Below are 13,975 nucleotides of genomic sequence, written 5' to 3'. Positions count from 1 at the left end.
ACTCATCTGTATATTTACTAAGGAGGTGGACAGTTAGGAGATAGAAAACATTATTGATGACAGCAGTGATCATGAAGGTGAGATGTGTAACATGGGGCCATATTATAATAACCCAAAAATTTAGATGAATGCTTTGGTTTAGATTTCAGTAAGGAAAGTACTGGATGTGTGAGTAAATCTGGTGGGGATGATATTTAATGAAACTGTCAAATTGGGAGTGGTGCTGTGTGACTGAAGAATATCAAATATAATACTTCAAATATTTTCCCATTCTTAAATATCTGAGTTCTTGTTCTTAATCTGACTTCAGTGGACCAATCTCCATGTTTTAGAATAAATTTCAAAGGAAAGTGTGATTAAAGGCAGGGAGAAAAAAGGAAAATTAGATAAAATACAACTTGGGTTGACCAAAGATGGATTGTATCATATTAACTTGTTAAGAAAAGTGATTTTCTAGACAAGGAGAGTGTGGCAGATCTAATTTATTTGGACTTCAGAAAAGCATTTGGTACAGTGCCACAGGAGAAATTATTTAGTTAAGTGGGGAAGATGGTGATTAATATGATACTGTAAGGTGGATAAGGAACTAGCTGAAGTGAAGAAGTGGGGTGGGGGTGTTGGTTGTACCCATGTTGGTTTAAGGACATAGGCAGGCAAGGTTCTTTGGGTAGATGTGATATCTTTTATTAGACCAACTAAATAGTTGGGGAAAAGTTCTTTGTAAGCTTTCCGGCACAAACACCCTTTTTCAGGCAATGGGCAACTGTTGATGTTATGAGTTCTCCAAGAACCCTCTTGGAGTTCAGCAGCCAGAAAGCTTGCAAAGAACTTTTTTCCAGCTATTTAGTTGGTCTAATAAAAGATATCACATCTACCCAAAGAACCTTGCTTGCCTAAAGTGAAGATGATACTTTGTACTAAAAGGAAATTATTGGTCTGAATGGGGAGTACTTACTCTCCAAGTATCTCATCAAGGGTATATTTTAGGACTTAATGTTGTTTATTGTTATTAATGATGTAGGCACAAAAAGGGAGTTTTGCTTATTAAGTTTGGAGGCCTTGCCAGTGCAGGAGAATGACTGAAGTACTATAGAGGAAGAATTAGGTACTCTTGAAGTTGGAAATAATGTGAGAGAATATTTAATAGGACAAAGGAGAAGTTCATGCATTTGAAGACTGTTAAAAAGAATTCATCAGTTGGAGGCTGCAATGGAAAAAAGGCTGCTGGTGTGTTTAGACGACGCACTGCAATGCTATGTAGCAAAACCCTAGTCAAATGCGAGCCATCAGTATAATGTGCCCACTTAAAAAACAGGCATATGCGATTCCAGGATGACAAGTGAGATTTTTCCAGCAGAGACAGGGAAGCATTAATGCCTTCGTACATGTCACTAGTAAGAATACTTTGTACTGTGGTTACCCACATTCAAGTAAGATGAATTTCCACAGGCATAGGTGCAGAGAGATGCTATTATGATGATTAGCAAAAGCAGAAGGAAGAGCCTATCTCACAAGGAGACTAAAAGATTAGTTTATTTCCCCTAGCAAAACAAACACTGTAAGGGATATGATTTTTATAAATACATCAGAAAGGAAGAGCTATTTAAGCTTCTAGGACAATGCTACTACAAGAACAAATAGGTATAAATTGACCCTGAATAAATGTAGGTGGTGTTAGAAGGAGATTTGTATCACTCAGAAGAGTGCAGTTCTAGAACAGCTTTCCAACAGAAGTAGTTAAGGGCAAGAAATCTAATTGGTTTCAAGGTCACGTTACATAACCTTTATGAAAGGTATTATATGGTACAATTTCCTGCAGAGCGGGGGTCTGGATACGGTGAACCAAGATATCTATATCCTATGATTCTGCAGAATGGACATAAAGCCTGGAGAAAGGATTTTTAAACCCTTCCATTAGCTGTACAAAAGTCAGTAGACTTGTCTCTCTTATTTATTTAATTTCTATACTCCCTTCCCCCAGAAAGGTTCAGGGGAATAAAAGGCAAAGAACAGATCAGATAAATTACTTTAAAAATTCCCCTTGAAACTACCTCAAAACTTAACCCCACCTGCTAGAAACCTTCTCAAATAAAGTCTTAAACCACTTTTGAAAGATGTCCAGACTCAGACAGTCCTCAAAGGGGAGGGAGTTCCAAAGCTGAGAAGTAACTACTGAGAATGACCTCCCATATGTTGTTTGCCAAGCAGACTTGGTGCACAGATGGTACTTGCAGGAGGGGGCTTTTGGCTGAAGATTTTGTCCCATTAATCAACCTTTTTCAAAATTATAAGGCACATAATGCCCAGAGTAGATCAGAGAGGTGTGCTTCCAAACAGAGTATACCAAAGAGATTTTTTTTTTCTGAGCTCCTTCAGAATCCAGTAAATCTCTCACTACCAAAACTTTCTTATAGATTGATCAGGAAAATTGATACTGGCAGCAGCAAATTACTGTTGCAGACATTGTCAGGCTCACCGTGACACCAATAGCAGCTGGATTAATTCAAACAACCAAGTGCACTTCCTGTTGCGCATCTCTGAACTAAAAGCTGTCAGGATGCCATACAGTTATGAATTTTCGTGAGAGAAGTAATTAAACTTTCTGAACTGGTAGCAGAGAAAAATAACCATGGGTTCAAAAAAGTTGTAGTAGATGGATAAAAAAAAATAGCAGCCATAGCAAGTCCAGTGACAATGATGATGATCTTTCTGAGTTTATATGTTAGAGTAGAATGATATCAGAACCAGTTCATCTGTATAATACAATCTAAAATCTTGAATCATGAGGTAGAGCTTCTAATAGGAAATCTGATACTCATTTTCAGACTTAAGTCATCTGTCTCTAGTGGGTTATGGAATAGAGAAAATCCCACACAATTTACTGATTCATTTTGATGCACTGGCTGGGGGAGTAGTTAACCGATTGCACGATTTCACAATGATTACACACTTAGTTTAAACAACACAATTTTATTTTAAAACTCTTTGCTACGTATATAACACTGCTTAGCTTTAAGAAACACCACAAACATTAAAAACACAATAATTACATATATCAGAAACAATGCTCCGAATGCACTTCCTTCCCAAACAATACTATAAGAATTAGTGTTACAAAAACAACTACAATTACAACTAAAAGTTAAATTTGAATCAATACTATTATTTTTCATATTATACTTACAATCCTAGAATTCCAAGAAGCCAAATACCAAAATATGGTTTCATTCCTCAGTAGTACGATTTAATGGGTTGGCCTCAGTAGTACGATTCAATGAAATGGGCTCAGCAATACAATTCAATAGGCTGGCTTCAGCAGTGATAGGACTAAGTCCCCTTCCTTCAGTCCCTTTCAGGTGCTCTGCGGCTTCAGCGTGAACTAAGAGATTCGTGTTCACGGAGAGGGTGGTTCAGGTGATCAGTCTGGACCCGGGCTATACTTGCGATTTTTTCTTCGTTGTTCTACAAGTATAGTCACCTCCAAATTGGGACAGTAAGTTACGATTTTTATTGAGCGAGCTGCCATCAGTGGGCTCCTCCTGCTCAATATATCACTGCTCCCAAATTTGGGCTCGGATCTTACTCAACAGATTCTTTTACCTTTGAGCATTTTAAATTACCTTTGGGAAACTTCCATATCACTGCAAATGCCCTTTTCTTACCAACCTGGTCAAAAGGCCTCAGGGTTTGATCTCTTGGAATTCAGGATATTTGCTCTCTTTGTAAAAGATTTCTAAAAGATGAAATTTAAATTAAGACTTTAAGCGAAGTCAGAACCTTTTGCACGTAGTCCCCAAAACAATGAACTAGATAAGAAGATAAATCTTTTCTTCTTCCTGAAACTGGCTAATGGGCAACCTTTACAAACATTCAAACTATTTCATTCAATATGACATCCATGCAAATATTTTCTTTCTACCTCTTTTAAAACACTGTTGTAAAACAGCTGTATTTTTGACCTGCATAAGTATTTGAAGACCCCAAATGAAAGATCATTCTTCTAAATCTAAACTAAACTTATTCAAGAGTTGCTGTGTAACAAACTAAAAAGGTTTGGGGTACATTTAGAAAAGTACAGAAATTAGGTACCTTCAGATTAATGTAATGGTGTATTGGAAGTTGAAGAAATTTAGCCTGTTGAAGTAGAAGGACAGAAGATTGGTTTTCTTTTTTGGGCTATTTTTTTAATGCTGTTGAAGTATAGCCCCAATGAAAATGCAAGTCCTTATTCCAGGTTTCCATGCATCTCTTCAATATATCCTTCATTCAAGTGCAATCTCTTTTTATATTCAAGGTCCCCTAAAATTTTCAGAATCAATAGAAACAATTGAAAGTCAAAGAACTTGAAAAGTTGCAGTGTTTTTCTGTGACAACAATATTACCTTCACCTAGTACAAGATTAGTAGCATAAATAATTGAAGCACTTTGCCCTGGATATATGCTTAGCCTAATTTCAGCGGTATTTACTGAATCCTAAAAGAAGAAAAATAAATACAGGAGGAGTTGCAAGGAAAACCTTAAAGAGTTAAAGACTTGAATCAACCGACATGCCTTCAACATGAAAAATGACCCAGTAATATCCATAAGCACAAATTCAGAGTAAACTGTCTTCATTCTTCTTTTAGAAAGAAAGCAGCAGAAGCTCCTATCTAGGTTTCTAAAGGTAGAAACTCCAGAGGCAAGCATGAAAGGGGTTTTTTTGCCCCTTTCTAAGACAAAAAAAAATTTAAAAGATGAAAACTTTTCAGGTGCAACCAACCTAAATGTCTGAAGCATAAGAGTTCAGCATAGTATTTAAAATGTGTCTAGAAAAGTGCATCTCTGAAGGCATAGGTATATTACGGAAATTTAGAATGTTTCTCAACCATAGTCAGTCTTCCATGATTAGCTAATGTGAAAATAGGAGGTGGTCCCTTTTTTTTTGTATTCAATTTTTATCAGTAGTTACAGTAGCTACATTTTTCTCTAGGAATGAAAAGTACTTTGTAAAAAGAGTACCGTTTCTTCCAAAGAGATTTTAAAAAGGGAGAAAGAGAGAAAATAAAAGAAATTAATGAAAAAATTGACAGCTCAGCAGCTCAAATTGAGAACGCAATGGCTAAGTACAGAGGCTCAAAAAATCCGAGGCAAAATTGATTCGCTGTTTGTAGTTTGTTTCTAAGCTGCATAGATTGAACTGGTAATGCACTGAACTGACAATCAGTGTTTGGGTGGCCAAGACAGGTGGAAGCCTGCACTGGCCCAGACTAGGAGCCTTGGGCTGCTCACATGTACAGTCCCTCATGACCAAGCAGCCCAAGGCTGCTGAACCCAGCTCAGCAGCAATCTAGGCCTGATTGGCAGCCAGGGTCTGCGGAGTCCGGGGTGAAAGCACCCATGAGGAGTTGTCGTCCGTCCGTCGTCGTCATGTGTCATCCCCTCCCCCCCCCCCCCCCGCTCCAGGCTGGGCTGCGATCACCCCAGCCCGATCCCTTTCCCAGCCATCAGGCTCAGGGTCGCAGGCGGGTGCCTCACCCACACTGCCCCCCACCCCAGCTGGGTTCTACTCCATGGGGTGAGGAAGGGCACCCACCAGGGAGCTTTTTGTTCCCTGCAGTTCAAGCTAGACTGGGATCACCCCCCACCCCTTCCCCAGCCCTCTGTGGGAACCGCGCCCCCCCCATACTGGCCCTCCCTGCCAACGTTTGCCCAGTGTGGAGGGGAAAGCACCCACCGGGAGCTTTTCAGCCCCTGCAGCTCTAACCTGGCTGGGTTTGCCCCAGCCACACTCCTTCCCCAGCTGTCACTTCCGAGTGGGGTGGTGGTGGGGCAGGGGGTGGGAACACACTTCCCTCCCCTCCCTACCCCCCCAGCTGGGGCTGGTGTTGGGCTGGTGGGTGCTTTTCCTTTCCCTCACCCCCCACCCCTCTTGGAGGTGACAGCTGAGGAGGGGGTGGGGTTCTGAGCTGCAGGGAATTGAAAAGCCCCCAGGTGAGCGCTTTCTTCTCTGCACCTGGCAGATCTTGGCTGGGTGGGGGCGGAGCATTCCTGCCCCTCGGAGGCGATGGCTGGAGAAGGAGTGGAGCTTGGGTGATCCCAAACGGGTTCAAGCTGCTGTGGGGAGGGGTGAAAAGCCCCCCGGTGGGTGCTTTCCCCTCCATGCCAGGCAGATGTCAGCTGGTGGGAATCTAAAATATAACCTGTTTAAAAGGTAACCTGAATCACTTAAGTCTGATACTACATCCAACTAGGTTTATCTTTAAATTGGTTTTCAGCCATTTTGAGAGTAGTTTATGTGCAGTGAACTTCTGTTGTGTTACAGGTTTAAATCAGTTTCCAGTCACTTAGACCAGTTTATGTATAGCTTCTGTCCCTAGCATTTCAGAGTTAAGTCAGATTCCCATTTGGACTCCAGTTAACCACAGAGAACCAGAATCATATACAGGTTTCCCTTGCTTTATGCGGGTTCTGTATGCGCAAATTCTCTCTTATGCGATGACCCTTTTTATACCAAAAAATTGTTATATGCACGATAAATTCACTCTTATGTGACCCATGTGCAGGAAGCCCACCTCTGAGGGCAGCTGGTGCCTGTGCTTCTGGAGCTGCAGCTGTCCCGGGAATGACATGATGCCACATGCATCCTGCTACCAGGCGGGCGGGGGGTGTAGCACAGCACAACTCAGTGGCGCCACTCTCAGGGCAGCTGCAGCTGAGCGCAAAGCACAACGCACAGCGGCAGCTGCCCGGCAGCTGTTGGTGAGTACCAAAATTACCTTGTAAAAGTGGTAGAAATGGGTCTGGGGGTCAGTACAGTCAAGGTCTTGGAACGTATCCCTCTTGTTACATTGTAAAGTGGGTTCCTTTTATACTAATTCAGATTATGCGCTGTTTTCCAGGAATGCATGTACAGCATAAAGTGAGGGAAACCTGTATACACATATGTGCACGTACGTTAGAAAGCCAAGAACCGTTCCATTGGGTTAAGCACCATGATTGGTCCCAATTTTGACTACTTGTGTGTGACTAACTCCTTTGTCTAGACCTGCAACAGCACCCTCAAATGTGCCAAGCAGTTTAGCAACAGACAACCCCCAGACTAGAAGCAGTGTAGTTGCATCTGTATGGAGCCAGGCAACTAATTGGCTCTGCTGGGTCTGTGCCAGTTAGCTGGCCTTCAGCACTGCATAGGCATAGCTGAAGCTGGTGCTTCAAGTAACATATTGGGAGTCTGCATGGTATGATTGAGGACACTGCTGCCAGCATAGCATAGGTTCACACTCTTAACTTGCCTTTGTTTGTTTGTTTTTCTTTGTATTGGCTAAATTATTTGTTCAGATGCCTACACTACATCTTCATTCAGATGCAGATTATTTGTTTGTGGCATCAGAATGGTGCAAAACTGCTTACATAATCACAGTTGAATTTGTAGTTTTAGCAGTTTCAAATAGACCTGTCCCTTCATCTGAGCACTGTGTGCACTTTTAGCTCATTCAGTTTGGCTTGGAAACTCGGTGAAAACTAGTTTTGAAAAAGTAAATACATTCGTAAGTGTTCCCCTGTGGCCCCTGCTACATGTTACATATGTTACACAATTAACTGGTTAATCACACTGTAAATTTAGACCAGCCACACGTGCAAAGTAATTATCACACGATAAAAATGACTCTTCAGCTATAAAAACAGCCATGCAGATGTGAAGTTAGTGTTCACAAATGTCTAACAACTCTGTAGCTGGTTTCTATCCAGCTTCTTTTTGAACTTGTAGTAGGGCCCTAAATGTAACAGAAGATGTAAAAAAAACAGAAGGAAATTTAGTAGACTGAGCCCTGCTTTCCCTTTTTGTTTTCCTAAAGAGTTGCAAGCTTTACATTGTTGATAATTGTGTGCCTTTATATTTTTGGGAAATAAATGCATACGGAATTCTTGTGGATTTTTTTTGTTGATTATAGACGGTTGCAGTCACTGCATAGAAGGGAATGGAGGGGCTAAATGTTAATACAGCCTCAAATAGCTTTACAGTATCTTTCAAGTAAAGTCCTTGCTCAGTCAGTGGAAGGATTGTATAAGTAGCAAATCTTCTCACAGATGCATTCCTTGGAAGCCTCTTTATTGGACCCAGCAGTTGTCCCACAGTTTCAGTAAGTGTGTGGTCTAGTCCATTGGCAGTTCCATCTTGAAGTCATTGGTGCTCTGTATGAGTGCTGGGCATCTGACCTGCATGAGTCTAACTGTAGGGCAGTTAGAGTTTTTACTTTTAAGTAAACAGATAAGCAAGATATAGTGTGGGGGAGGAAAGGAAGAGTAAAGTTAACATTTGGTTGTACTCAAACTGTCATCTTTACTATTATCAGAAAGAGTGAGAAATGAAAACGCATCTGAATTATAAGCGCAATATTATAGTTTTGAAAGCGTCTCATAATTAGTTTTATGGTTGTGTTTTAACAAATAGCTCTCTCTCAATGTCTTATGATGAAAATAACTACAACTTTCATATGAGGATGATTTAAATCTGTAGTTTTTCCCTATTATAGGAATTGCAATGCAACAAGGTACAAGAAGGCCAGGTTTCACTAGAATGTGACGCATTATGCAAGGAAATGAAACGGAAAGCATCTGAGGTAATGTGTCTCTTGTGGTTATAATATATTCTCATTGCTTCAAGAAAAAAAATGAGCACAAAATTATTTTTCAAGACAGTACCAGCAAGAAATAGAACATAATCAAATCAAATGTGCATGTTTAACAGCTGCTTTTTCAGATTATTGCTTTCTGTTTAATGTGGAATATTAGGTTTGTATATAGCCTGTAGACAGACTACCTGTACTTAATTAGTTAGGTGGCTATGCTAAAATAATACACTAACTTTATCTTGTACATCTCAGGAAGTTGGTAAAACCGGTTCTTTCCTCTTAAATAGTGGAGCACCATTTGGCTTCCAATGGCAAAATCTGTGGGAGGAATGAAAAATGCTTCAGAGTCTGTATATAGTTGATTTTATAGCAAACTTGGTTCATGCTTTCTTTGGGGGATGGGTTTGCATTTTTTTGCAGAATGAGAAATAGTATCCTTGAAATTTGGAAAATAAATTAGGTCCCAGTCCTGCAGATTGTTGGATTTCACTGCATGGACTCTGACTTCTTTCTGTCTTGAAACAATTCTCCTGTTGTGATACCCTGGATTTCAAAACAGGATAAGGCTCTATCACCCTCTTTGAAGGAACTGCCTTAATGTTAACTATAGTGTCTATGTATGGATAGAATTGTCCCTGATTACTTGAAGCACTGCAAGGTTAGCTTTGTATTTACTGCAATTATTTAGAATAGCTGTGCTTGGGATATAGAACTAGCTTAAGAGCTGGTTGAAAATGCATTCAGCTAAACTGGGAGCTCATTCACACTGAGGTTAATCTGCAGTAAATCTGTGGTCAGAGCATTTACTGTGCATTTATACCCATTAAATGATAGATGAGTATCGCTAATTGGCTGTGTAATTAAGGATTCTGAACAAGACTTTTACTAACTATAGGTGATTCTCATTTAGAATATTGCCAGTGTGACTTCAATTTCTTAGGAGAGTGACATTCTCTGGCCTTGTGTGCAATTGTAATGTCAGTATTTTCATGCCACTAGTACTTCTCAGTGTGAGGAAAGGAAGAGGGTCTGAAATGCTCAGTTATCCTACTTTGTGTACATTAGGAATGTATTTTACTTTGTACATGTACAAAGATTGCATTGGTCTTAACAAAGCTGATATGCCTTCAGTGTTGTATTTATTCATATTTTTATTTTTCTTTATATACTTTTAACGTTATTAATTAATTGACTGATATGCGAGTACTTGGGAGAGAGAGGGAGCTTGTAACTATGAAAGTTTTAAATTGTCATAGAACAAAATAATATGAAATACCAAATGATTGGCCAATAGCAACTTGTACATGCATGCTGCAAAGGTTACAGTACAACATTCCTCATCAGTGGGTGCATCTACACATGTGCTTTACTGTGGAGTAGACTAATTACCTCTGCAGTAAAGCATCCCCATCTACATGTGCACTGGTATTAGGGTGCAGTAAATTAATTAACTGTGCTGTAAGACAGTGATGTCGGGGACAGTACTATCTTATGGAAGAGTAAGTAACTGTACTGAAATGCATGCGTAGATGGTGACAGGGTCTGGTTGGGGCATGAGGGTGCTTAATTGCAGTGGCTGCCTGCTGCCTAGCCACATGGCTCTGCATGTTCTGTACTCTCATGCCCCAGCCAAGCCCCTCCACCCCACAGTACTTGGGGCTGACTCCCCAGTATCCCCTGCCAGCCTGGGGCTGCTCTGCCTCTCTGCCTTGATTCACATTACTGCTGTCTTGAGTGCACGTGTAGATGCTGTACTCAGGAGCAGTTTTCTCCGGTGCTAACGGCTCCAGAGTTTATTGTGTGATGCTAATTGCATGTGTGTATGCACCCAGTATGACTTTCCTTTTTTTTTTTTTCCACCCAAATCATCCTGAAATGTGGGTGCATTTATTTCCATTACTCACCTGTTCCCAGTCCAGCAATGGCATGATGTAGGCTGCATGTACAGGGCCTACAGATGATCGCTTTATTGACTACTTCATTCAGAAATTCTCGGTATAATCTGGCAGATGTTTTGCAGGGTACATAGCATGCTACAGGAACACAAATCACATACCATACCAGTACACCAAATAGTATTGTAGGCAGCACTGCCTTGCACTTGGTCTGCCAAATGCATAGTCTACCACATGTCTAAAACTGGTACATATATACTTAAATCTTTTTTTGCCAGGTTGTCTGAGGTTGAGGTTCAATTTTATTGGGGCTGATAATTGTATATTCTTTCTGGTAGAGAAGTAGTGGGCACATAAGCATCATTGAAGGCTTCTCAAACTTTGATGGGGCCCATTCTCTGAGAAGCAAGATTTGCTTGGTAATATCTTGGCTCAATAAAATATATTACCAAGCAAATCTTGCTGCTTAGAGATTTAGAAGTCTGGGATAACCAAGTTCCAGCAGCACTGGCAACTGACTCTGGTCAGGTAGGGTATTTCTCACTTGTGTACCCACTTTTTTGTGCCCAGAAGGGCATTTTGTTCCCAGAAGCTCACCTGAGATCTTTCCCAACTTATATAGTTGGTCCAATAAAAGGTATTACTAAATGCACCTTGCTGATTTGTAATTTCCCTGGACCATCATGGCTTCAACAGCAACACTCCTACAGTCTTTAAGGGTCAGAGTAGTCATGCCAGCTAGAATATATAGGGCATTTCTCACTTGTGTACCTTGCCACTGGTACAGAGGGCTTACACAGTGGCCTAGGAAGCACAAGGAAGGCCCATTTACTTATATAAGAGTTGTAGAAGTACTGTTGGTTATCCAACATCTTCATAATGATTCAGTTTGCATCTCAATGAGCTAGTTATCCCACACCAGATGTACATGGGGAATCTGCAGCACGTTCTGTCTCCATTCTACCATGAGTATAACCCTCTCAAAATCCTTGGTGCTCTACATGGTTCAGAAAGAGCTGCTGAAATATCATCCAGAGTCTTGCAGCACATTTACCCTGCTTAAAAAGCACTTAAACCATAAGTAGGAGGTCTGTAGCTCGGTTCCCAAATGAAAGAACAAAAATGAGGAGCATATAGAGCTTGAAATGCCTTGTGTAAAGTGATTCATTGCTAAAACCACTTCTGCACAAGGGCCAAGAGGTTCTCCCACAGGACATTACAAACATTCTTAGAGAAGCGCCAGGTGGTGTGACAATGAAAACCATTGTTTACACTCCCAGAAGTCATAGTGGCAAAAGTGTGGCTGTGGGTACCAGGCATTGGGGCTTGCACTCCTCTTTGTTAGGAATACACAAAAGCAGGCTTAGCTGATGTGTGTCTGCATGCATGCAAGCCAAGATGCAGATACATACTGTTGTATAGACATAACCAGACTCTTTGGCAACTCCAGTCGTCATTGAGTGGTAACAAGTGATCTGGCCACTCAAGTTCTTGGTCTGGTTTAAATCAGTGACCTAAATTTAAAAACTGTGTCCTTAACACATTACAATATATGTAAATGGGGTATACATTCCCTAACATTTTCTTTATAATTTCCTTGTAATTTTCAGGGAAGAATTGCTAGTGCATTGAGCACAAAATCAGGAGCCAAGGACTCCTGGAATTTTACTGCAAGTAGTATCACAGATAGGTTCTTTCATGCCCAAGGTCACAAAACTACAAATACCTGTCTGTCAAGAGTATGGATTAATCTATTTTTTGAAGTTGTAAAGTGCTATATAAATTCTCCTTCCTAAGTGATATTCTGCAGTTTGTGATGGCTCAATATTGACAAGGTAGACTGAACTCCTATTGTGTGCAATCCACGTAATTATAGTTCAGTACAGCATGTCAAGATTGAACAGCATGCCCATTAAAAACTTGAGCCATTTATAAGGGATCATAGAGGTGACCATCAGTTTCCAAAAATCACTGTTGTGTGAACTGTACTAGCCAACATAATAGTGTCTAATGAATGTGCACTTTTGAGGTAATTTGAGATTTTAATGCATGTTTTTTTTCTGAAACTGTTCTTCTATATTTTTTTTCTTCTTCTGTCTCTTAGTGGAGAAGACAGAAGTGCAACAAGACTACATTTTTTTATAATCTTTTCTCACTGGTTCAAATTGAGCCACAATAAGCTAATAGTTTTGAGATCCTCTCTGTTGCTGTATACGAGCCTCTCTTTTTGCTCCTTTTCTTCATTGAATGTATACTTTTAAACTCAGCTATTTCAAGATCTGCTGCCTTACCATTAGGTGGCAGTAAAGTATCAAGAGACCTGGTAGTAGTAAGCTTTTTCATGCCACACTTCCAGTACATGTGGCTGACAAATTTGTTTGCTTGTTTTCAGTGTGGCTTTCCTTTAAAAAAAAAATCAGAGTTTGTTCCTTTTTTTTGTAGACAGTTTGTGTAATACTGTTGTGGTTGAGATGTGTGATGACTTGGGGAGTATGTGAGAAGCAAGATTTTTTTGGTAATGCCTTTTATTGAATCAACTGGATAGTTGAAAGAAAAAGTTAGATAAGATTTGGGACACAAAATGCCTTTCTTTTGGTCCAGGAAAGAAGCAGGTACAACCTCGGTTTGATTCAGAAGAACCCAGATACTTTGTAGGGTTAAGTTTACCCTATGAAACTGAGGGCATGCAAAGTAACGGGGGGTATATGTAGCTGTAGCAAACAGCTATGGAGAACCACTGAGATGTTCCAGTTGTTCATTGCAGCTTTTATTTCAAAGGGCACCACATCTCCAGGAAGGGCATGGGACCATTGATGAGCTCCAGCCAGTTGGAGAAGTGGCACTCTTTGAAGTAAAAGCCATAGCAATCAGCTGGGCAGCTAGTCTTTACTTTGACAACTGTCTGTGACTTAAGCAGGTTGCAAACCACTGGATACAAATGATCTGGTTGTACCACCTGCTGTACTGTTGTTTAACCCCATTATGTAAATGAAGGTGATCACTTTAAAAGGGAGATTGGCAGCACACTGTGAAACAGAAGTTATCAGAAATAGTTACAGACCAAGGGAAGAACAGTTTAAAGTTGGGTAATCTAATAAGGACATTTAAAGGGGAGAGTGTCACTGACATCTGGAGTACAGAGGGGGTAGCAGAGGTATCAGACAAGATATAATAAGCCATGAAACTACTGTCTTATGTTAAATCTGTGGGTTTTGATATCCAGTAAAGTTGTCTTTCTTCTGAAGATGTTGTGTAGGTTTCCATTGGTGTTGAGCTGTGAAGTCAGAGATGGAATGGTTGTTCTGTAATAAGTGTTTTCTCATTGGTGATAATTTGTTTCTATCCTTTATGATTTTCCTCTGAGTTCATTCTGGAGTGCAGTGGTGATTTAGTTTAACTCTGTATAGTTTCAGCAATGATATTTGGTACACTGGATGATGTGTATTGCATTTTGTCATGGGCATGTGT

General features: G+C 40.3%; 1 protein-coding gene across 2 annotated transcripts in view; it reads left to right on the top strand.

The window, feature by feature from the left end:
- Nucleotides 1-13,975, top strand: part of NFXL1 (nuclear transcription factor, X-box binding like 1) — a 90,305-nt gene that overhangs the window by 63,791 nt on the left and 12,539 nt on the right. For both annotated transcript variants that reach the window (XM_059721700.1, XM_019481204.2), the window contains one exon: nucleotides 8,514-8,600. In XM_059721700.1, coding sequence (XP_059577683.1) covers nucleotides 8,514-8,600 — 87 coding nt within the window. The remainder of the gene's footprint in view (nucleotides 1-8,513; nucleotides 8,601-13,975) is intronic.

Source organism: Alligator mississippiensis, chromosome 2, assembly GCF_030867095.1.
Source record: "Alligator mississippiensis isolate rAllMis1 chromosome 2, rAllMis1, whole genome shotgun sequence".
NCBI lineage: Eukaryota > Metazoa > Chordata > Crocodylia > Alligatoridae > Alligator > Alligator mississippiensis.
This window is presented reverse-complemented; position numbering and strand designations above follow the sequence as displayed.